This window comes from Clarias gariepinus, chromosome 14, assembly GCF_024256425.1.
Source record: "Clarias gariepinus isolate MV-2021 ecotype Netherlands chromosome 14, CGAR_prim_01v2, whole genome shotgun sequence".
NCBI classification, from domain to species: domain Eukaryota; kingdom Metazoa; phylum Chordata; class Actinopteri; order Siluriformes; family Clariidae; genus Clarias; species Clarias gariepinus.
Window position 1 is genome coordinate 15,355,906 of NC_071113.1, and position 24,280 is coordinate 15,380,185.

At 37.8% G+C, this 24,280-nt stretch overlaps 1 protein-coding gene across 6 annotated transcripts in view; it reads left to right on the top strand.

The window, feature by feature from the left end:
- The window catches only part of cacna1g (calcium channel, voltage-dependent, T type, alpha 1G subunit), a 132,985-nt gene that overhangs the window by 87,002 nt on the left and 21,703 nt on the right, over positions 1-24,280 (top strand). For 4 of the 6 annotated variants that reach the window (XM_053511856.1, XM_053511858.1, XM_053511854.1 and 1 more), the window contains 12 exons: positions 348-474; positions 1,240-1,365; positions 1,460-1,549; positions 1,880-2,072; positions 3,225-3,275; positions 15,627-15,778; positions 17,482-17,591; positions 19,171-19,304; positions 20,033-20,103; positions 21,237-21,315; positions 21,815-21,936; positions 22,747-23,145. In XM_053511856.1, coding sequence (XP_053367831.1) covers positions 348-474; positions 1,240-1,365; positions 1,460-1,549; positions 1,880-2,072; positions 3,225-3,275; positions 15,627-15,778; positions 17,482-17,591; positions 19,171-19,304; positions 20,033-20,103; positions 21,237-21,315; positions 21,815-21,936; positions 22,747-23,145 — 1,654 coding nt within the window. The remainder of the gene's footprint in view (positions 1-347; positions 475-1,239; positions 1,366-1,459; positions 1,550-1,879; positions 2,073-3,224; positions 3,276-15,626; positions 15,779-17,481; positions 17,592-19,170; positions 19,305-20,032; positions 20,104-21,236; positions 21,316-21,814; positions 21,937-22,746; positions 23,146-24,280) is intronic. The other 2 variants (XM_053511857.1, XM_053511855.1) reach the window with 1 other exon arrangement.

Consider the following 24,280-nt stretch of genomic DNA (forward strand, 5'->3'; position numbering starts at 1 on the left):
TGCATAATAGGTGTTGTGGAAAAACGGAGCTTATAGTTGTAGTGGGAATACAGATCTCATCTCTATCATTCTGCTGGCTGGAACAGGGCTACTGATGGAGAGTGGGCACAAATCAGCTCTGGATTGTGGGCATCATCTTGCCATCTGCACACACACACACACACACATGATCATTCTGTAACCTACTTAATGAGTGTGTGTCCTCCAATGCATTTGCTCCTGTAGCCTGATGTACTGTACCCACCTGTTTTCTCAATACACGTCATCTATTCACTTTTCCACTGATGATAGCCTTCTGCCTTGTTACTGAAGATTATAATCAGTTTTGTGGCCTGTCTCCTCTTTAGGGTGATCAGCAGGGCTCCTGGGCTCAAGTTGGTGGTTGAAACTCTGATGTCATCCCTTAAACCAATTGGAAACATTGTGGTCATCTGCTGTGCATTCTTCATTATTTTTGGCATCTTGGGGGTTCAGGTGAATTAATGTTTTAGTACTGTAATGCTTTTATAAAAAAAAAAAACAAACAAAAAAAAACATAACATTTACGATATGAGCATTATGATATTTACGGTACTGTGCAAAAGTTTTGAGCCGCTGCAAATTTTTTTCATATTTTGCTTTTTTAAAGAAATGGGTATCCAAGCTTTTTATCTCACTTATGGGCTTTCATTTTCAGGCCAGGCCCTGTACCTGACCAGTTTCAGATGAATGTCTTTTGTTTGTTAAGCTACACAGTAACCTAGGAATCATTCAAGCATAAAAGGCATAACATAGGGCAGAATCTAGCCGCTTATATTCTAGGTTCAACTTTTATGAAATATCCATGACTCCCCTAAGCTAATGGAGAAATCAGCTGTTTGTCCATGAGTCTATGTTTGTATAAACTCCTGCATGTACATGTAATATTAGAGGTATAAATGACATTTCTGTTTTCTGCAGTTTTTTTTAATCTAAAAATAATAGAGGGTACACAAGTCAATTACCAGATTCTGCTTTTTAAAAAGTCAGTCTTATTCTTCTGGTCGACATGTCAGCTATGTTAAACCAATGACATGCCCTTTAAACAGGCATCAATATGCTCCTATAGTGTTCTGTTACATGTTTTTTAATAACGGCGCTGGGGAGAACCATGGTATAATGTGCAATTTCCTGCTAATGAGATTAGTCCTGAGTGTGAAGTGTCTTAAGATGTAAATGACTCTTAAATGTGTAGAGTTCTTGTTTTTTCTCCCCAAACAGCTATTCAAGGGAAAGTTCTACGTGTGCAATGGGGAGGACACAAAAAATATAACAAATAAATCTGACTGCCTTCTTGCTAAATACAAGTGGGTTAGGCACAAGTACAACTTTGACAACCTGGGACAGGTAAGTATTTAGCCACAAATATTTTAAGCTTAGTAAAGTACAGTGTTTTCAACATAAAAAAATGTTTTGTGCACTGTGTTTTGTGTTTTAACAGGCGCTGATGTCTCTTTTTGTACTGGCCTCTAAGGATGGCTGGGTGGATATTATGTATGATGGACTAGATGCAGTAGGGGTTGATCAGCAGGTACCTGGCCAGCATAAACTACTTTCATTAAATGATGTCTATTTTACACTAGAGATTTCTGAAACGTTTATTATTTCTCTATTACAGGTAGTTTAATTGTAATTGCTAGTCCTATTGCTGGTACTGTACAGCATCAGCCAGTGCTTTCATACATTTGATTTAGGAATTTTTATATTAATGTCATACTGTATTTCAGTAGCAGGTACCTTCCTAAGAAAATGATTACTTTAATTACAGGCAAATACCTAAATGTCTGACACAAGTTGAAAATTTAAGTAATATCCAGGATCAATAATGTATTAATACATTTTATAAATCTGTGTGTTTCAGCCTATAATGAACCACAACCCGTGGATGCTGCTGTACTTCATCTCTTTCCTGTTGATCGTGGCTTTTTTTGTGCTCAACATGTTCGTGGGTGTGGTGGTAGAGAACTTCCACAAGTGTCGACGGCACCAGGAAGCTGAGGAGGCCAAGCGACGTGAAGAGAAACGTCTGAAACGGATGGAGAAAAAGAGAAGGAGTAAGGAGAAGGAGCTGGCTGGTCGGTAGTCTTTCCACATCTTTCTGAGTCCTGCTTGGCCGTTAGATTTGGCGCTCAATTCAACACTAGTGCTAATCAGAATGACCGGCGTGCAGTGAATGAAATGCCCGGGCCGACGTGTAGCTAGGACAATCCTTTTTTTTTTCTAGCCTGATCCCGTCTGCCTGGAAACGTAGCTCGAGCATGTCCCATGGCCTGCATGCCAGCCTGAATCCTTACAGGGAGCAGGGTGTGTGGTATATTCCTGTCCCAGGGATCTGCCAAGTCTGCTCTTCCCATGCATGCAGGGCAGTGGTAAACAACATTCTTTAGTTTTGCACTGTTTAGTGAAACAGTTGGCTAGGTCCTACATTACAAGTTCAGAGTTTTCTGTTTAAATTTTTTTTTCAGTAAACTGCCTACTATTTTCAGCACTAAGAAACCCTGAGTGTGATGATGGAGGTTTGGCAGCATATTATTCAACAAAATGATAGCAGACAGTTTGTACTCTTGAGAAATACAGATGAAAATATACGGAATGACAGGTGATGAGTAACGGAAAAGTAGTGGAACCACTACACAAGTAACTCAAACACACACGCACAGAGAAGTATTATTATAATAGGACCCGCTGCTGTCAGTCTTCTTCTCTTTCTTTTAAATGACAGCTGCAGGAGCTTCTGTTTAAATGTATAAATATTCAGATTTAATTCATGCTTTTCTTTATTCAAATGGTTTAGACATATTTATTCATGTAACTTAAATAAGGGCCATGGCTTATTTTCAATATTCTTCGGAGGTTTCAGTTTATTGGTTGTTGTTTTATTTAGATTTGGATTGAAGAATTTTATAATTGTATAGTGGTCCCAGTGTTCTCGGTGTTTAAACCTATTTTATTGTTTGCATAGATTGAAAAGATAAAAACTAAAAAAAAAAACCTCTGCGTTGTTTGAACTTTAAAGAAGCGAAAGCAGCAGAGCTAGTGATAACTTGAGTTGGACTCAGAATAATTGGAAATAGCTACGAACAAGGCTGTGTCACTAACACATTCTCACTGAGCATTCACTCTCCTTTTCTATACTTATACTGTACATCAGCTCCTTCAGTAGGCTTCCCAGGCCTCGCCTGATTAACATGGTCTCATTCTTTTAGATGTAATGCTGACGGGTGTCAGTTGGTCCAGTCCTGAGAGCGGAGTGACAGGTACAGAGTATTTCTGGCATGTCTGTGTGTTCACCGTGGTGGTGGTGGTGTTTGAGGGGCTCTGGCTATAGGGTAGTATGAGGGAAGGCACCTTCACCAGTTCAGGGGCTCAGCCCATCTAATCCTGTGAGAATCGTCTGTGGACTTGTGTGTATGTAATTGGTCCTAAACTAATCACCTGTCCACCAGCATTGCTGACTCCTACCAGCTAAACCTCACGCTCACACTGGGGAGACAGACAGATAAAGTGAGAGAGATGCCTAGAAGGTAGTGAGGAAGCAAATGAGATGCTCTCTTTATCTTAAATCAATAGCACTTTGCAAACTAATACACGCTATTATGTAGCTTTTATCTGTTTATAACTGAATACAGGAATTTTTCCAGACTGTAACCAAAATGGCTTAAATGTAATAACCACGCATCAGTCTGCAGTAGGTGCTAGATATACAGTAAATCAAGTGTTAGACTATGCTTTCGCCTTTGCCCCATTGTGAAGCATTGTGTCTGACTGTGAAGGGAAAAGTTACACCAAAAACGTCTAGTGTTGTGTAATTTGTCTGCCTCTGAAATATCTGTTTTGGGTGTCATTGGTCAGTGCTCGCTTTGTATTGTGATGTAACCTGTTTTCACCGGTTATCACTATTTTCACGATTGTAGTGATATACTGTAGTGAGGTGTTCTAACAGCACACACCACACCAGGGGCGTTGCTAGACATAAGGCTCTACTGGGGAACGAACCCCCTTTACTCAAATCGCAATTTATTTATTTTTTTTGCCTGTTGCATGTGTGAAACATGTTTTAAGTCGAAATAAGATAATTAGTATTATATATTAAACTTACTTTAGTCCCATTGTGATATTAATGGCTTGCATGCATGCCGTGGTACTGTATATTGACCTGGATCACAAGGTGCATGTATTTTGGGTTAAACCATGTTGCTTTGACATTGTGGATTAAAAACATCCGTAATTTTATTGTCAATGTAAGTTAATCCACTGACGAATATAAACTTCAGCTAAAATTAAAATTTGAGATTTTACTGAGAGACTGCAGATCAATACCGGGGCACATGTCCCAGTAAACGGGGTCTAGCGACGCCCATGCACCCCAGCACTCCACACCACAACATTCACCACTCATCGGTGTTCAGTTGTTCAGAGACTGCATGATTGTGTGACAACTCATCTATCTATGTGATGTATGTGCTTTAATCAGAAATGTTAACAACTTGATTTTTGCTCTTGTTAACTTAGAAGCATGGCTGCATCAATTCTAAAACAAAACTAGACCAAACAGTGGTTGTTGTTGTGTATGCTGTTGTCTAAGAATGCAACCCCCTTTGAATTTATAACAGTTGGATGTAGATAGTGAGAGTTTATTGATAGTAACATAAAGTTGGGTACTTGGCAATACCATAGTAGGGGTCTTCATATAAAATACATTCTACACATTTTGTGTGATGAATATACGCAGTTATAACATGAAACTTGTGAAAACATAAAAAAAAACAAAAAAAACAGAAACCCAGCAGTACATAATGCTAATATGATGGACATGATTCATGACACAATCTTAAAAAAATTATGTGATGTTACTCATTTATTCAGCCTGCACATCTCTACAAAATATGCATTTTTAATATGCAATTACAGTATGTACTGTTTTCAAGCTCAAACATAACTCCAAGAAAAAGAAAAGAGTCTAGTAAATGCTGGCAAAAGTAAGCTCGTAGAGTAATTGTAAGTCAAATAAAATATTTGTTGGCGTTGAAATTTAGGTCTTTCAGTGCATATGTTACAATAAACTAGAATCGTTTGTTGATGCTAGCAGCACTGTTCTGGATGGCTCATAAGGATATGCTCAGCCCCTACTGGTGTTTTGCCTCCATTTAAACTGAGAACCCAATGCTCTGTCTGTCATTGTCGGCGCCTCTATGTATTGGCATTGTTTGTAGTCAAACTGAGAGCCCTCTGCTCTGTCTGTCATTGTTAGTGCCTGAGGAAATCCACGTTTTCAGCTGCAGCAATCCACAATAAACTCACCCACCTCTTCACTTGTCTAAATCACTTTGCTCTTTTCCCAATTCCCTTCAACCATTCACAGTATTTCTTTTAATTTGTGTTATTCTTTCTGTACTTCATTAAAACATACCTGGTTAAGTGTGTAGTATAACCAACACAACTTCATTTACAGTGTACATGCTGTATCCAGCTACACAGTTCTGAAGGCGGGTATGATGTACTGTATGTGAATGCTGTATACACATAATATCTAAATTACATCTTTGCTTTCTCAATGGACATTTGGCAAGCCCTGTTTTGTTCCTGATGAGCAAACAACGTGTTAATTAGCTTGGCCTCCACTTACCTTGAGCAGGCTTGAGGATTCTGCACAGCTTTTGTAGATGAGACTTTCTCACCCCAATCTGTCTGTTTCTGTCTGTTCCCGTTTCTCTCTCTTTTGTTTGCTGCAGCTGTTTTGTGTGCTAGTGAACAAATCAAATGCGCTAAATGGACCAAAGTTTTTGTTCAAGCCTGCAATGACCATTGTATCCAAATATGTATACTTCAATATGGAGTTGATCCCCCTTTTGCAGCTACTGTATAACAGCTTCCACTCTTCTTGGAAGGCTGTACCCAAAATTTTGGAGTGTTTCTGTGGGACTTCTTGCCCATTTATTTTTTAGAGCGTTTATGAGGTTAAGTTAGAAACTTGTAAAATGTTGGCCAGTCAAGTTACTACACACCAAACTCATCAAACCATGTCTTTGAAGTCCTGGCTTTGTGCACTGGGGCAGTGTCATGTTGGAATAGAATAGTGCCTTCCTCAAACTGTTGCCATACAGTTCGTAAAGCATAGCATTGTCCAAGATGTCTTGTGATGCTTAAGCATTAAGATTGGCCTTTAACTGGGCATAAGGGCCCTGATTAAAACACCCTGAATTAACAGGTTTGGGCAAATACTTTTGTTACTAGCCACAAAAACATGCCATGTGAAGCCATGATCTTTTCTTAATGTTGGTTGCACACTAACACAGTTCATCAAAAACTTGCCTCAGATGGTCTTTCACGTGTGCCTTTTCATGTGTGCCTGCTTACGTCGACAAAATTAATATTTAATTTTTGTAACAAAACTTCAATAAAATATACGTGGGTTTCAAGTTAATTCTTACATTAATATGTATGTGTAGTCTGTAATGTACTACCCGTAGGAATGCATTCTTATTCTTTACTATAGCTTTGATTTCTGCAAGAGGATTTTGCCTGGCAAGCTTAATACTTAAAGCTCATACTGTGTGAGGGGGGAAAAAGTAAGCAGATCTACTGTGGGAAATGGGGCTAGATTATGATTAGACACAATGTACTACCAAATCTTGTATTGATTGCCTTGTAAGCCAAAAAACAATGACCATGTTATCTATCAGCTTTCAGCAATTTTGTATTTGGCAAAGAAACTCAAGGCATTCATATTTTTTTTCACATGAATAAACAGTTAGTAAAAGCTTAAAAAAAGACAAAATTAGAATTTTGTCAGTTCAGTTTTTAGTTTGACATTAATTGATCCACACCAGCAACATGTATTCCAAAGTAATAAACAATATTAAACAAGCTCTTGTTAAGCTTTTCAGGCTAAAGTTTTGACAAGTGTTGTGTTGGTGATACAGTAACCCTCTCTTATTGCCAGATAACACTAAAGGATGATGTGATGCATTTGCAATGCAAAAATAGAGAAGCATGATGACAAACCTGAAATGTATTACAAATGCAGTGGTATCCTGTTTGAGTGTAATTACATTTCATTGTTATGTTGAAATGTAAAACATCACTTGGCTGTTTAAAGGCAAAGCAGCTACTGTAAGAAGCATGTATAATGTAATGTATATATAAAAATCCTAAATATTAAAAATCTTAATAGAATCCTTTTAAAATAAAATCCCTGGGAATTGTAAAATAATTTGATTTGAAGACAACTTGGTTTTGATGTAAGGATTTATACCTATTTAATCACAACAGGACTTAGAACTTAGACATACAGATACAGTATAATTTACTACTACTTACTTACTTGACTTATTATCCTGTAATTACAAGAATGTTTATCAGCATCTATACATATAAATATTAGATTTTTAGATTTTTTTATTACTTTATATTTAATTATTTTCAATTTACTTTAATATTTTTATTACAAACCTGTTACTACTAAATGTATTGACTTATTATTTTCTACCAGGATATATATATATATATATATATATATATATATATATATATATATATATATATATATATATATATATATATATATATATATATATATATATATATATATATATAACCTTATTATTACCAATGTATTACTGTTGAACATCAAGCTTGATTGAGAAAAAAAAAGCAATGCCGATAAGCAAAATAAATAACAATACATTTTTACCCAGTGATGTAAATTCAGGTGACTATCAACATTTAGTATTTCATTTTGTTCATACAGTCCTGTTACACACTTGTTGTTCTGCTCTGTTGTTCAGCATTCAGACACATGTACCACTACCCAGATGACAATGCAACAAACTGAAGAATAAACGAGACAGTTCAGTGAAAGACTGACTTTTGTAATCTATGACAGTTTTAGTGCATGTTTGATTCAGAGCAGTAGATTTTCTTTTGGAACAAGACAGAAATAATTCTTTTTGGATGCTTCATGACTTGGTGATTGATTGTGGTAGCTACAAGTGAACTACTAGAGATATGGCTTGTAGTCTGTTATCTGATGGGTGTTCATGCAGATAGGTATCTCGTCTGGAACATGGATTTCTACATAATATGACCACTCAACTATTTTTTGTTTTGTTTTGTTGCTTGATTGACCTTCCCTCCACCACCACCCAAACTCCCAGCTTATTATTCATTTTTCCTTTTAAGGCATGTTTTTTAATACGTACAGTGAAACCGATGTTACAGTATGCAGTTTATAGTGAGGAAAGTATGTCTAGGTTAGGCTGATGAGTTGTAGAGGTGGATAAAATGAGAAAAATCATTTGTGTTAAATAGTGAAGAATTTCACTGCCTTGTGCGATTCATCAATTTCATTTTACATTTCATTCTCCACTCCCCATGTATGTTTCACCATACATCCTTCATCTTAAACGGCCATTTCACGTCAGGCTCAGAAAGAAAGTGTGGTATGTCTGCCATATCTGCCAGCATGATTCTGTGTTTATGTGCGTATTGTGATGGTTTTCTCTGTTTGTGTGTGTATGTGTGTGTGTGATTTTGTCTTGATTCTATTATACTATGCTCTGTCATTATTGTCATTGGCTTATGATTTATTTTGCCTCAATATTTCTTTGTCTGAACACCTTCATTTGCCACACTATCCTCCTATCTTTACTATCTCTGATTTATCTGTGTTAACAGGGCAGCCGAGAATTTTGGACATCAGCAGAAACATGTTCGATGATTAAGTTAATTTGCCTTTTTTTTTCCAGTTGTCTTCTGACTCAGTGTGTGCTGGCATAAAGTGTAATCCTAAACCATAAAGATCTCAGCTAGAATGCGTCTTCCTGCAATGAGTCAGTGACCAGCAGACATTGACTCTGCAGAACAAAAACTATTGATTACACGTTTTAGTGTTGCAAAATCCTCTCTAACAAATGAAACAAGAATGAAAGGTCTGTCCAGATGTATCATTAAGTTATATGGCTGCACTCCACCTTGCATATACCCTATACTATTTTAGCTTGAGTTGACAGGTTCATGTGTTTTATTGCTTTCATAGAGTTATTCAGTATCCTTACTCCTCATGCATTTTATCTCACTTGAAGTTTAAAGTGTACTCTCCATGGCACATGCCATATTTTATCAAGTTCTTAATACTAAGTCTTAAAGGAAGCTGTGTTTGCTTGCCCATAAAAAAACAAAAACTGCATTAGTTTACTTCCAAATACATCCCCCATCTCATAGACTCATAAACAGCCTTATGTTAGTGGGCTATACCGACTATATTTAAGTAATGAACATATTGATTTAAATGTAACATTAATTTAGCAGCTTTCTTTCACTGATGTCCGATGAATGCTACTCTGGTTATGCGAGTTCTTAATCACGTTCTCCTGTAGCAGAGAATTCAGTGAGAATGAAAGTATAAAAGATAGAACAATCAAAATAATGAGAAGCACCTTTTATTTTATAGTCATTACATCATACGTGTTGCATAAGTTTGCCTTTATTCACCACCACAATGGATTTGAAATGAAGCAATCAAGATGTGATTAAAGTCTAGACTTTCAGCTTTAAATCAAGTGGTTAAATAAAATATATTGTTTTAAAAAAGTTTAGGAATTGCAGAAGTTTTATAAGTCCCAAAATTTTTATAGGCTTAAAAGTAATTGGACGAACGATGGTAAGATGTTTCCTTGTTATTTCATGACAAGTGTGTTGAATTTGCCCGTGTTCTGAATTGGCATTTTGTAAATTTACTCTACACAGGGACTCTAATAATGCAGCCCAAAGAGGTGTTTATGCAGATAAAGAAGGCCATCATTTGTCTTAAAAACAAACTTTCGGAGTAGCCAAATCAAAAATTTGACAGATTCTAAAAAAAAAGAAAAAGAAAAAAAAAAGACTAAAGCTCTCTGAGCTCAGAAAGGCCTGGGAGATAACAAAAGTAGACTTTTTTTTCCATCCCTTTACAACATTTAGCCAAGTCAAGAACTCTCTGAAGGAGGTAGGCGTATCACTGTCAAAGTCTACTGTCAAGTGATGCCTTCATGAATGTAATTACAGAGGGTTTACCTCAAAATGCAAATCTGGTAGCACTCAACAACATAATAAACTTGTACCAAGATGATTGGAAGAGAGGAATATGGAGCACGAAAAGGACTCGGAGGTAAAACCAGGGGTAGCTCAGTGGTTAAGGCATTGGACTACGGCTCGGAAGGTCCCAGGTTCAAACCCCACAACCACCAAGTTGCCACTGTTGGGCCCTTGAGCAAGGCCCTTAACCCTCAACTGCTCAGATGTGTAATGAGATAAAAATGTAAGTCGCTCTGGATAAGAGCGTCTGCCAAATGCCTAAATGTAAATGTAAATGTAAAACATCGTAAGGGAGGAAACTGGTGTTGTCCTTAAGTTCAATTCATTCATTAACTGCAAAGTTTCTAGATTCAAGAAATACAAATAACTCTAATATTTTTGTTAATTTGTAGCATTACATTTAAGTTTGGGAAAATGGAGGGACTTTGTAAAATTCCTTGAATTAAGCCTGAAAGTCCAGTTGTATGTTCAGTCCTTTATTTCAAACCCATTGTGGTAGTGAATGGTGGAGACCAAATACCTATATATCAGACTGTATAATAAGTAGAATAAAAAGAAAACAAGCAATACTGTATATGTTTAAAAAAGGTTTATTTTAAACCAACAACTAAATGACCTGTTGACTGCATCTACAGTATGTGTGTGTTTACCACTAGCTTGTGTACGTGCCCATGAGTGTGTTTCTGTGTCTGAATGTTTTTGTATGAGGTATTAAATAAGTTTGACTTTTTTTTTTTTTTTTGAGGAACTTAAAAACCTGCTTTCCTGTCCTGCGTTTAATCTCAGGAAGCCGCTACTGGTGGAGCAGACATCACATTTCTATTACTTGCCTTTTGATGTACAGTATCTTTCCATCTTGGTACCATACATCGCTCCTTCTTTTTAACTATAAATATCAAGTATCCTACGGTGTCATCAGGGACTGGAATAGGTGCAGCAGGTCCTTTTCTTTTCTTCTCCTTCCCTAACCATCAATGACCTCTCTTGTGCTTTGGACTTTTTCCACTTTTGCAAAGGCCCTCAGCGATGTAGAATTTGAACGTATATCACCACATTATTTTCTACTTTCTCATGCCAGTGCTGTCGCAGTTCTACCGAGCTGCTCTTCTACAGAGCAGCCAGTCACAAAGAAATATTCAGGAAATGGAATACCCGTGCTTGGTGTTACTTCTTTAATCTTGCAAATTGCAATCAGAAGTGAAGTAGCTTCACCCCACCCATACTCTTCTTATATTATTTCACCACAATAGGGGTGTTTGTCGTCCTACATGGAAAAAAGCGAATCAAATGTGGAAGCAATCTACAGTACCTGTTTGGGCGCAACGTCATCACTACCGTCAGTCTCCGCTGAAATCTGTGTGCATGTATCATACACTGATCTTATCCTCTTACCTACACAGCCATAGCCAATACACTACAAAGCACACAAGAGTTACTCGAAATATCAATAATAACAGGCATGAAAAAAAGTTTACTTCCTTGTTCTCTTCTTCTCTTGTGTTTAATGGTGTCTCATAGACCAAGTAGGTGCATACTGTCACCTGCTGTATCAGAGGATGTAAATACGCAAGCGTGCCCGAGAACAAAGACCAAAGAACAATTTGTTCCCGAGGACTGTACAAAACACTCGTTCCCAGTCTGAGACCACCATACTGTACTGTAAGCGTGCCCCAGTGTAATAAATCAGAAGAGGGTGTTTAAAACATACATATCTGAAGGCCTTTGCAAAAGTTGAGAGAGTTCAGACTGCAGATGAGTTTATCACATTTTTAAAATTGCTGGTAAGCAGAGGTGGGAGGTATCTGGGCCAGGGGTAGCTCAGTGGTTAAGGCATTGGACTACGGTTCGTAAGATCCCAGGTTCAAACCCCACAACCACCACGTTGCCACTGTTGGGCCCTTGAGCAAGGCCCTTAACCCTCAACTGCTCAGATGTATAATGAGATAAAAATGTAAGTCGCTCTGGATAAGAGCGTCTGCCAAATGTAAATGTAAATGTATCTGCGTAATTTGTTACTGTGGTTAAGTACATATTTTAGGTATCTGTACTTTAGTTGAGTAGTTTTATTAGAGGATATTATTTACTTTTACTCCATGCAAAAGTGTAGCAACAATCTGTACCTCTACTTGAGTAAATTTCTGCATGCAATGTCCTGAGCAATTGTGTGGGCCTTTCCTTCGGGGCAGACCTAATAATGTACTGTATCAGGTGTTTGAAATCAGAACCAGGATGGTTACAGACAGCGATGAAAACAAAAAATTCATAATCAGGCAGTAGAGATAATACAAGCCCTGTACTTTTGCTACTTAAAGGTGAGTACCTTTGTACTTTTACTAAAGTACACAAGTTAATGGAGGACTTCTACTTACACTTGAGTAATACTTGCACTTAGGTATGTCTACTTTTACTCAAGTACAGGATTTGTGTCAACACTGATTGAATACCCAGCATAAATACATTAGGAAACACAGAAACACACACATGCACATAAGCTATTGCTAAATACACACATACAGAACAATCAGTCACTCATTAGCTGCTGGTTTAAATGTTTGTATGAAATATGAAAATGCGTTTATTTCATTATTGAACATTAAGCTTTATACTGTGATTGATAAATCATTTTGTCTAGTGCATATACTGCATATTGCTTCTTTTTTCTTCTTCTACATGTACAAAGGTTGTGTCTCTGTAATTGATATTACAGTCTTTTCTGACACTTTAATGTAAACCACAAGGGAAGTACTTTTTTTTTTTTTTTACCATATTTTGACAATTATAAAAATATAGACTTAACATCTTAATTTAAACATTATAAATTCCTGCGCCCTGCATGTAAAGCAGGTTTTTAGTAGACATGATCAACACGATAATTCACTTCTGTTCAAAGGAATAAAAATTGACTGGTCTTTATTTTTATTCAGTTTATTTTCAATCTAATTCTTCCTTGAATTATGCATTACAACAATCATTTATACCTGATGACTGTCTTTTTTTTATTATTGTGTGGTGTTTAATGGGTGATATTCATAACGATAAATCACACCGTGTCTGTATTTCCCAACTGTCCAAGTTCCTAAGGTAGACGTTAAAGTTTAACATCTCGGTGGATACATTGCTTCTGTGTACAGTGGCCTGATTTTCATTTTTTGAAAAAAAAAAGTGAAAAAAATGTTGGATATGTGCCTAGTTTTTCCATCATAAACTAAATCAACATCACTGTTATTTCTTTCCACTGAAAGTACAATTTATTGGTCTGGCAACATAGTTTACTTTTTACACTGATCCAAAAGAGGTTCATAACCTTGGGTTTAAATGGGGCCAATGTTTTCTAAATGTACTGTGTACACCAGAGGCAACGAAATGCATCAAAGCTCCTCTCCTCAAGCTTTATGGGTATTGCACTGAATAGCTTAATGCTTGACCAAAGTCTTGTGACTCATGAGTGTAAGTCATTGTTTAACTTTCATTCAAAAAGAAAAGAAAAAAAAAGACATTTATTTGAAATGTTGGGGTGAATGGAAAAAAATTGCTGTCTAAGCAAAAGAATGCCCCATTAAGTCACTGTCATGGTATTGTAAGACAGAGATAGAGTGATCCCAGAGCTATAGTCCATACAACTATTTTATTCTCCCTCATTGGTTAAAAATAGCTTCAGACCATTTCCTCTCTCTACTTAAATCTCCTTAAAGCTGACTTGGCTGATACTTATATGGCCATTTGCTTTGAAGCATTTCAATAGGCTGACATCAGAGTGGCACCTCTGCCAAAAGAACCCAAATTTAATCCATTTTCCATATGTGGCATGCCAAGCTTCTCACACTCTCCAGGGAGTGGGAGTGAAAGGTTGGGGTTTAGAGACTAATTTGGCTCCTTGCACCTTTGTTTCCCTTCTTTAGTCCTCATTGGCAAGCCACAAAATGGCCATGTAATACACAAGCCAATGCAGAAGAACCCTACGTTTTTGGTGCAGTACTCATTAGCTGAAAGAAACTTGTGCTGAATTCTTTCGCCTGTCTATTTAAATAGCGATCTCTCTAAGTAAGAAAGAGAATGAGGGGATATTTGTGTGCATGATTTGCCAGAATAAAATAAGAGAGGGAGAGCTTCTCATCAAAGATGACAAGAGGAAGGCAGAGCAGCAGTGAGATCATATGGAAGCCGACCACTTCAAAAGCAGCCAGGTGCACCTGTAAGCAGAAAAGCACCCCTGCCAAGAGACGCCATGCCCTGGTTCTGAACTGTCTCAGTAATCGAGCACCCTAGAATTGGAGCAGTCTGCCCTGCTTTGCCTGTCCCCCTGGATTTTATAGTGCAACAATCACAAAGGCATGGTATGCCATGAGGTCTATTCTATGAAAAGTAGGGAAAAGTTTCAACCATGCTGGGCCATTTAGTTTGGAATTGTGAAAATCTAAAGTCAGCACATTTGAGAACATGAGAAACATGGCTCTAGTTAGGAAATATATAAGCCAGAGCCCATATTTTGACCCTGTGTTCATTATGCACAGTACTGATCTAGCTAGTATCCTGTTCCAAGCCCTCATGCCACAGGGAATGTGTAGTCTTCAAATGTTTGCAAAATGGCAGACAGTTAAAGCTCTTTAGTAAACACACAGAAAGACATTAACACATTTTTTGTGACATGGAGGCTGTACTCCGCTACCAGTATGCTTTCATGCAGAGGCGGCTCCAATGCAGGGAACCACAGCAAGATCCACTGTCAGTCTCATAAATCCACATTGGGTATTAATCTCCAGACATTGATGTATGTATTTATTTTTTAAATGGTTGTCTATGTATTATTGTCCCAGCAAGGACTATTATCTTCTAAATTTGCTCGAGATTACCCTCACCCAGAAAATATCAAATCCAGCAGGGAGCAGCCATACAGCTAAATGAATACTGTTGATGTTGCAATATTTAACAAAAGCAGGACCACGCAACACCTGTTCTTGCAATTGGGCACATAGAGCCAGAGTTTTAGGGACGGTCTACATAGTGGGCTGACAGGAGAATGGGAAGCACAGATGCTGCCAGGAGCCCTGTCTGTGTTCTGGATTAATCTGCTCCCAGATCCATGCTACTCTGCCAGACCTTTATGCCTTTCCACTTCTTCCTTGTTTTGTCCCATGCCATCCTCATATTAAAGACCAAAAAAGTAGAACCTGGTTAATGTTAAATAATATACGATTTTACCAAAAGTCTTGAAAAGTCATAGAGCAAAATTGTGCTGCTTTCAAAACCTTTTCAAAAACCAATTCAATTATTTGGGATCTGAACCCTGCATGTGTTCTTGAGATGGAGTGACTTCAGTATGAATGACAGGAACTCTCTCCTGTCCTGGACTCTGATCCTGAGGATTGTATGGGGACATTGTTTTATGTTTAATTTTTCAGACTTCAATCTTCTTCTTTTATTATTTTCCTTCTTTCTCTTTCTCATGGGTATATGTGTCTTCTTCTTCACAAGTGCCTCTGTAAGTAACCTAATCTCATGCTTGCCCCCTCGGTCCTGATGGTTCTTCATCACAGAGGCTCAGTGTAAGCCTTACTACTCTGACTACTCTCCTACCCGTCGCCTCATTCACAAGATGTGCACAAGCCACTACCTGGATCTTTTCATCACCATCGTTATAGGTCTCAACGTCATCACTATGTCCATGGAGCACTACCAGCAGCCCAAGGTAGGCCCATGGAGTCAAGCTTTCCCGCTGTCTTGATTTTTTTATTGCTAATGTCCAATTTTATACCAGCAAAATATCATAATGTTTTATTTAATTTTTTAGGCTTCATATAGTATTTACAGTATGTAGTAATCTGTTGTTCACTTACGGTCGCTTTGTACAGGGTGGCTATAGATGCTCTTTTTTCAAGGGAAGAACAACTTTGCAATGATACAAACTGTGAGAAAGGTGAAAAAAAAAACAAAGTTATTGAGTTATTATAATTCCAGTTATTTAGATTGGAATCAGACAGAAGCAAATATAGTCTCTATCACATATACCTATTTTTCTTTAGTAATAACCTAATGATGACTGAGCCTCTAACAGAATGGCAGAGCTGTAGTATCTGTCTGAAAGTTTGACGCAGCAAGCTGGTATTTACTTCCCCCATTACTGCCCTTCACTGCCAGAGGGTTTCCCAGGCTTTGACCCTGTTGGTAATAGAGTTCACCCATGCTGACCTGAGGTTATAAATAGATGGCTGTTTTTATTAGCAGTTTAGTGTGGGAAGGGGGAGAGGAAGAGTTAGTTTTTGTTCTGGGTACAGTATAATTAGTTGGTGGTAATCTAGTAGGGCATGATGTGGAACATTTCCTGCTTTCAGTGGTAGCCTGTTTACATCTGATCTTGTCTCTGGCTGTAGTGTCAACCCCAGAACACTAGCACTCTGTATGAAAGTGACCAAAATGATAAAAATAATTTGTGCATATAAAATTAATTATGCATACAATAAGGGTTATTTTAGGGACTCTGTAATTGTTTTATAATAGAATCTAAATAATGGGGTGAAATTATTTTTCAATTTTATCTGCAATAGATGCACTTCCTTTATGACCCCCTGCTCCATTCAAACATCTAATTAAAATTATTTAATATTATAAATATTTTTCACTTAAATACATTCTGTGTTTGACAGAAAGCAACTTTGAACAGATCAGATAAAAGTTATTATTTAAAGAACCTTTAGTGGTAGTTTGCTGTTACATTACACATAATTCCAGGAAAGCAGACATGCATGGCGTTTGCATTTTCTCCCGTAATTAGCAGGTTTCCTCTGGGTACTTTGTTTCCTCCCACAGTCTAAAGTGGTCTAGTTAGTTTGGGCTTTTCAAATTGCCCATAGTATGAGTGAGTGTGAAGGTGTGTTTGAAATGTGTTGGCACCCCATCCAGGGTTTACCCCACCCTGTGCCCCCCTGGCATAGGCATCAGGCCCTTAGTGATCCTGCACAGGCTAAATAATATAGATAATGGATGGATGGACGGATATGTCCTGTTTGTGTGTGTGTGTGTGTGTGTGTGTATCTGGATGTGCGCGCACACTGTAGTGAGACATTTAACTTCGACACAGCACCATTTTATTAGGTGTTTTTTAAAGAACTACTGGACGATCAGGTTCAGACTTTTGGGGATAAGGTCTTATATTATAATTATTATTTAGACGCATTGACGCACCTCACAATGGTTGTCATATTAACGTAATTGTTTATAAATATTTTTCAATGATAATTCCACTTTTTTTAGACTTTTACCCTCTATTACATCATTTGTCTTAGTGATAGTTAATGGTGCTGGTTATAAAGTGATAAAAGAAAATCCTTTCTCTTTTTGAAGTAAAAAAATGTAGTTAATCTGATATGCTTTTGAAATCTTAATGTTTTGCAGATTCTTGATGAAGCACTGAAAATCTGCAACTACATTTTTACCGTTATCTTTGTGCTGGAGTGTGTCTTCAAACTTGTAGCATTTGGATTCAGACGGTTCTTCAAAGACAGGTATGAGATACAGAGTGAGGTCTGTAAAAAAAAAAAAAAAGGAATGCACCAGGATATCTGGAAGAAGAGTAATGGAATTAGTAATCTTACTGATGTTGATAGCATCTAAGTTGTTTTTAAGTTAAATTTGACTTTATTTGTTCTAAAATTGGGTTTTTTCAAGGATGGCCAGGGGGTCTATAATTTTTATTCACAATCCACTATTATGTAAGTTATTATATTTATTGTGGTTTGATGCTTATTTGGCTAATTGATGAATGTATTAAATTATGTTGGTTTAATACAAACCTTGATAACTGAAAAAGAAGCAGGCCCTTAAAGAACACCAACGAAATGTGTTCTGTCTTCGGAAATAAAAAATAAAATTAATTAATAGGAATACCTTAATGGTGTCAATAAATAACCAGAATATTATTGTACATATTTTAATAATGAATGAATATTTTATAATATTCACATAGCTTATAAAACGTGTCTGTGCTGTGGAGGTTTATACAGTGTTTTATTCTTAAACATATTCCTGACTGAGGAATCCTGACACCATGGTAATTACTATCATCATTAATCAGTGTCAAATTACAGGTACAAGACAAGTTGTATTAATTAAAAGCAAATTATTGGTTAGGGAACCAATTTTCTGTTCCAATCAATTTGCTTTAAATGAGGAGGGCAATAATTTACAACTGCAATTTTGTTGATTTATAGAATGAATATCTGGACATATTAAACCCAGAGAAAGCACTGGGTTGGTCTCAATGCACCAAACTAACTACTACAGTATATACACAGATACCTTCATGTGATTTTAGGGTTTTGTAACTACTGTAACCAAATCAGTGTTTCTCATAGTGTGTAAGTGAAGTGAAGTTGTGTGCCATGCCCATAGTGTCTGTAGTGTGAAAGTGGCCTTGTGGTCCAAGTCCTTGGAGTAAGCTCCAGGTTTTCCGTGACCCTGAACAGGATACGTGTTATATAGTGAGTAAGTGAGTGAGTAAGTGAGAGCACTGTAATGCTTAAACATCTGCTTTTCTGCAAGCAGTTGGCTGGCCATCTCATAAATGCAGTATTAAGGAAGATAATTTAAAAAATTTAATTTTTTTTAAGCTGTTCTTGTCATGTTATTCCTGCAAAATATTTTGTATATGCACGAAGACTGTACAGGTCACTTTGATCAGAGTACCCCAGGTAATCAAGCCAGACTGAAATATAGAAAGATTTTGTGTTATCAATTTTGCTTCAGATATTTCTCCTATCTGATAAGACCTCTTCACGTGTCTACAGGCCTCTGGGAATTGGCTTGCCTTAAAAAGACTTCATATGTGACAGTGCTAAAATTCATGACCTCAGTGGAAGTGTTTTATACTTTGGCAAGTAGTTTGTAGTCTCACTGAGATACACCAAATATATTTAAACTGCTAAATATCAGGGTAAATCAGAGGTCAGATAAGAGGTTTGACATCATGCTTTGGTTAAAAAATCTTAAATAATGCTTTATTAAATTCTGAAAATTAGATCATCATCTTTTTGAAATTTTTCATTTGATGTGCGGTGCTGAATAATGTGCGCCTGTGTTCTGCAGGTGGAACCAGTTGGATCTGGCTATCGTACTGCTGTCCATTATGGGGATAACTCTGGAGGAGATCGAGGTCAACGCCTCACTACCCATCAACCCTACCATCATACGGATCATGAGGGTGCTACGCATTGCCCGAGGTGATTACGCTTCTTAGTGCTTTTGTTTCAATCGCTTGTACCACCCTGCTGATTCGTTTAGCTGTCAGCATCTGTGTGGCAACTGGAATGAGAAAGCTAGTCAGAATCTTTCTCACAGACACACGCACACACACACACACACACACACACACACACACACACACACACACACACACACAGGTACATGAGTATGGGCCCCTCATCTGTGAGTGTGTGTGTGTGTGTGTGTGAGTGAGTGTGCAAGTGAGTGTGTGTGTGAGAGAGAGAGAGAGAGAGAGAGAATATGTATACATTCTATTCCAATGCCTGGTGATGCTCTCTTAACGCACCAGCCATCCTCAACGCATGCATCAACAGGGGCATCTGGCCCTCTGCAACCCACTTACAGACTGTCATTATCACAACCTCAATATTAATACAACCTTGTTAAATATTGAAATTTTATGTAAATAGGTAAGAGTACCACCACAATGACAGGGAATTTAATTCCAAGCAGGAGAATCTAGGGTTGCTTTTTTTTTTTTATAGTTTTCTAATTTGTTCTTTCTCTTAAGAATTACATTAATATTCTCACGTCTAACCTCAGCATCTCAGACCAGCTCAGGAAAAAGCTATTAAAGCACAGACTTTCACTTTGTCCACTACTCACTAGCATTATTTCACAACTTTTTTTTTTTTTACACACTTTATTTAAGATGACCTTATCAAACTTTTGTATTTCTTTTAAGTGTTAAAGCTTTTGAAGATGGCTGTGGGAATGCGAGCTCTGCTGGACACTGTGATCCAAGCCCTGCCTCAGGTGATACCCTCACTCAGTTGTGTGTTTTTCAGCCGAGCCCATGTTAAAATGAAATTCTAATTTTATTTGTCACATACACAGTAAGATATGCAGTGAAATGCTTAATTCTTTGCATATCAGCTTCTTGTTGGTAGGCAGCAACAGAGCGCAGGGTCAGCCAATTTACAGCACCCCTGGAGCAGACAGGGTTAAGGGCCTTGAACCGCTGATCTTCCGATCAATAACTCAGAGCCTTAACACACTGAGCCACCACTGCTCTCTGAGCCTAGCTTCTGTTTCTTTTCCACTTGGCCTTATTTCTATACTCAGTGAAGTAGCGACGCTACATATGGACCAAAGGCAAGATAGCAAATACAGCAGGAGGCAAAGGGGGAAAAAAAACCTCAGCAGCTCAGCAGGCTCTCTTTAATGCTGTGGGGCTCTGTGGTTCCCCAATGAAGCCCTTTTGATTTGGGTACATGCTGCACCACAGGACACTGTCATAATTTCAATAAATAATGTAGCGATTCCGAATGAGTAATGTGAATAAATAATTCGCAAGTACTCGATGTTCCTGTTTGGGTTACTTCACGCTGTAAAAATAGATCTTTACCTAGTAGAGCTCCACTGTGAGGATAATTTATCATAACCTTAGATCTCTGCATCTTTTATATGTGTCTGGAAGCCACTAGTTTAAACATTATATCCCAGATAGAAGTGATTTATAACCATCCTGTGAAATGTACTGTACGCAGGAACCGTGTGCTTCATTAAAGCGGGAAAAAAGCCAGCTATAGTCAAGGAAAATATATTCTTTTTTTAAACCTCTTTGATTGGAATAATGAATTTTCAAGTTTATTTGCCGTGCTCATTCCCCTCAATTGCTTATCTGATATTATCCGTGTGATGTACACGGTTATGCCTTGTATGTTTAGCCCATTTAAAAACCAAGGTGAACCTTTGAACTTTTAGTTCTGATCACTTGGAGTGGACTTGAAGTTTTCTCACTTCATAGCTCTCTTGTTACTTGGCTCTCAGGAGGTAATGTTTCTGGATCTGTTCTTTCTGTCCTTTTATGCTTCAGAAACACTGATCTAGCTCTCTGATTCTGTCTGCTCTTCTCTCTCCTTCTTTCTCTCTCTCTCTCTCTACAGGTGGGGAATCTGGGTCTTCTCTTCATGCTTCTCTTCTTTATCTTCGCAGCATTGGGAGTAGAGCTATTTGGTGATCTGAGTAAGCACAAACCATCAATAGTCATTAATTGATTCTAGCACTTATCATAGAGAGCTTATGATGCACCATCTGTGTTTTTATTTCATCAAACATCTAAACGTCTCTCTTGTAAAATCTTTATTTCAATTCATTTTATATGTCAATGCTAACTATTAGTTAGATGGTTTTCTTTCAATGTGTTTCAAAAGCTCTTACAAAATGTGTGTAGATACAGTATGTATGAGAAACGTCATATTGGGATTTACTCAATATAAAGCATATAGTCTTACTGTATAGAAAGACACTAAGGGTTCTCATATTCCTAAGGGCATTCTACTTTGAACTGTCTCTGATAGCATAATCCTTGGTTTCAAATCTGTAAAACCTTTAAAAGCTTTCCAGAGAGAAACTCCAAAGAATATTTAGGATTCGAGTTTTTATGAATCTTTTTAAGACTGTATGCACTTCGTTACGGCACAGAATGTAAACATATTTGTAATTCATGCTGTTTGAATTGTAGTATGTGATGATTTGCATCCGTGTGAGGGCCTTGGGCGATACGCCACGTTCAAGAACTTTGGCATGGCCTTTCTCCTGCTCTTCCGCGTGTCCACTGGGGACAACTGGAACGGCATTATGAAGGTACATTTATTTTGTCTGTTTAACCATTTTGTACATTGTCTGAAGTTCCAGGTTCACAGTCATTTTCACAAGGTCTTTATGGGTCTCACTGGGAAGACATAAAAGTCATTGTTGTCTTCAACAAGGACCTGATTTACTAAGATCCCAATAAAGACTTTATTCTTACTGGCGCATTCTGATAAATTGTGATTTCCCAGAAGACACATGAATGCAAAATTACAAAAGTATAATAATAAATTAGAGAAGGGAAAGCATCAAAAGTTTAAATCCAGTTTAAAAGCTTACAGACATACTTTGTGTCTGTGGATATACAGTACGTAAGTGTATATTATGTGCAATACGATCAGTAAATTAAAACTTCTTACAGGCAAAACTTGTCATCAGAGTGTTCAATGTGTGGACAAAATACAATGTAAAATCAACTCTATGCCAGGAATGCTAGTCATACTTTTGATTAGCTGTCCCATTATTTTGAAACACTGACTCATAACTGAGAATCTTTCGCATTTATCGAGATTTAAATGGTTTTCTTGAAATGGCCTTACACATATGTAATACCTTCTATTATATTTATTTGCCCATGTACTCAATGTACCCCTCATCACTTTCAAGCTAATAAATCGTACAGGTTTTGACCTTTTTTAGTTCAAATCCTGTACTTTTTAAAGCATATTGGCAAAAGGAACAGCCTGTGCTATTTCACAAATGTAAAAGACAGAAGGCTTGTAATTAATCAGCTTGGATTTACAGTATTTATGCTGGTGTTGTCAAGTTTGCAAGCAAGTCCGTGTGTCTATGTGTACATTCCAGGATACACTGAGAGACTGTGCTCATGACAACGGCACATGCTACAACACAGTGGTGTCTCCCATCTACTTTGTGTCCTTCGTGCTGACGGCTCAATTTGTGTTGGTCAACGTTGTAATCGCTGTCCTCATGAAGCACCTGGAAGAGAGCAACAAAGAGGCTAAGGAAGAGGCAGAGCTCGAGGCAGAGATGGAGCTAGAGGCAGTAGGGGGAGATGGGGGTATGACTGGGGGGCACATTTCCCCTCTGGCCCTGCGTGATATTAGTGGGCCTGCAGGATCTCGCTGGATCTCCAGAGACTTACAGGACAGAGGTTATCCAGACAGCCCATCAGCAGTCATACGCAGAGACTCAACAGCACACAAGATAGACCAGTCTCAAGGTCTGGGACCTCCTTTGCAGGTGAGTGAAACTATCTCTGTATTATGTGTGGGTGGATTTGTATCACTCTGTAGGCAGCACACTGATAGTAATATGATTTGGCAGATACTAAGGGAGCTTTGCTTGCTCAGTATGTCCTAGCAGCTGTGCATGTTTGCACAGGGCCATTACCCAGTCAGACCCAACCTGTGAATCACATGGCCATAGAACAGAGTCTGGTCTGCTGATAAACCCTGGCCAGGTTTGGAATGCTGAGCTGAGCATCAAGCCGGGCACCGTGTGAGATGAGACAGCTATAGAGAATGAGCAAGCTGACCATTGACTCTCATCATCTGTCCGGTGTACATCACAGTGCCAGACGGAGAAGGAGACAGCAGCTCTCTCCCCATGTGCTAAGCCCTGCTGAAGAGGCAAAAACTTATTGTCCTTTATTAGTAACAGTAATGACGGTGCACATGAGATTGTATGGCAGTCCATAATCAGATGAACTGAAATAAAAAAAAACATTTAAAGGCTATTTAAAAATAGAAGCATTTACAGTATATCATTTTATAATAAATAATATACAGTATATATACAGTATAGAGTACAGAATGGCATAAGAAAACTAAATAAGCCAATTTCAGGTGGATTTTATTAAACGTTTAAGCATTGCACTGTAGTACGTCTTTTATCATTGCATAACGGCAAAATCATTGGATGCAACAGTTCACACTAATTTTTATGTTTCATCGTATCCTGCCACGCTTTATCCCTTTTGAATTTGCCAACCAGCTGCAGTTCTTGGTTCCTTGCTGTCATTTAGATATGGTCGTGCTGTTTCCCTTTTTAAATGCAAAGCAGCCAGAGGTCATGTTGGTGCCATGGGAAAGCACTGATACATCAGTTTGTTTTTGTTGTGCCTGGCTATTCCTAGAATACCATACCAAGTATAAATGGTGACCTTTATAATCATCATTTTACTATCCCTCATCTAATGTTAAGTTCAATCAGTGAAGCATTCTCCTGCTGAGACCTATTTGGCTTGCCAGCAGCTGTAGAGCTGTCTCAGTAGAGTTATTGTGCTCTCCAGTGGAGATCTTTGGTAGTACAGGATAAATGGAAATGTCTAGGATCAGGCTGGGTAAATGCAATAAACAAGCTGTCTTTATTGCTT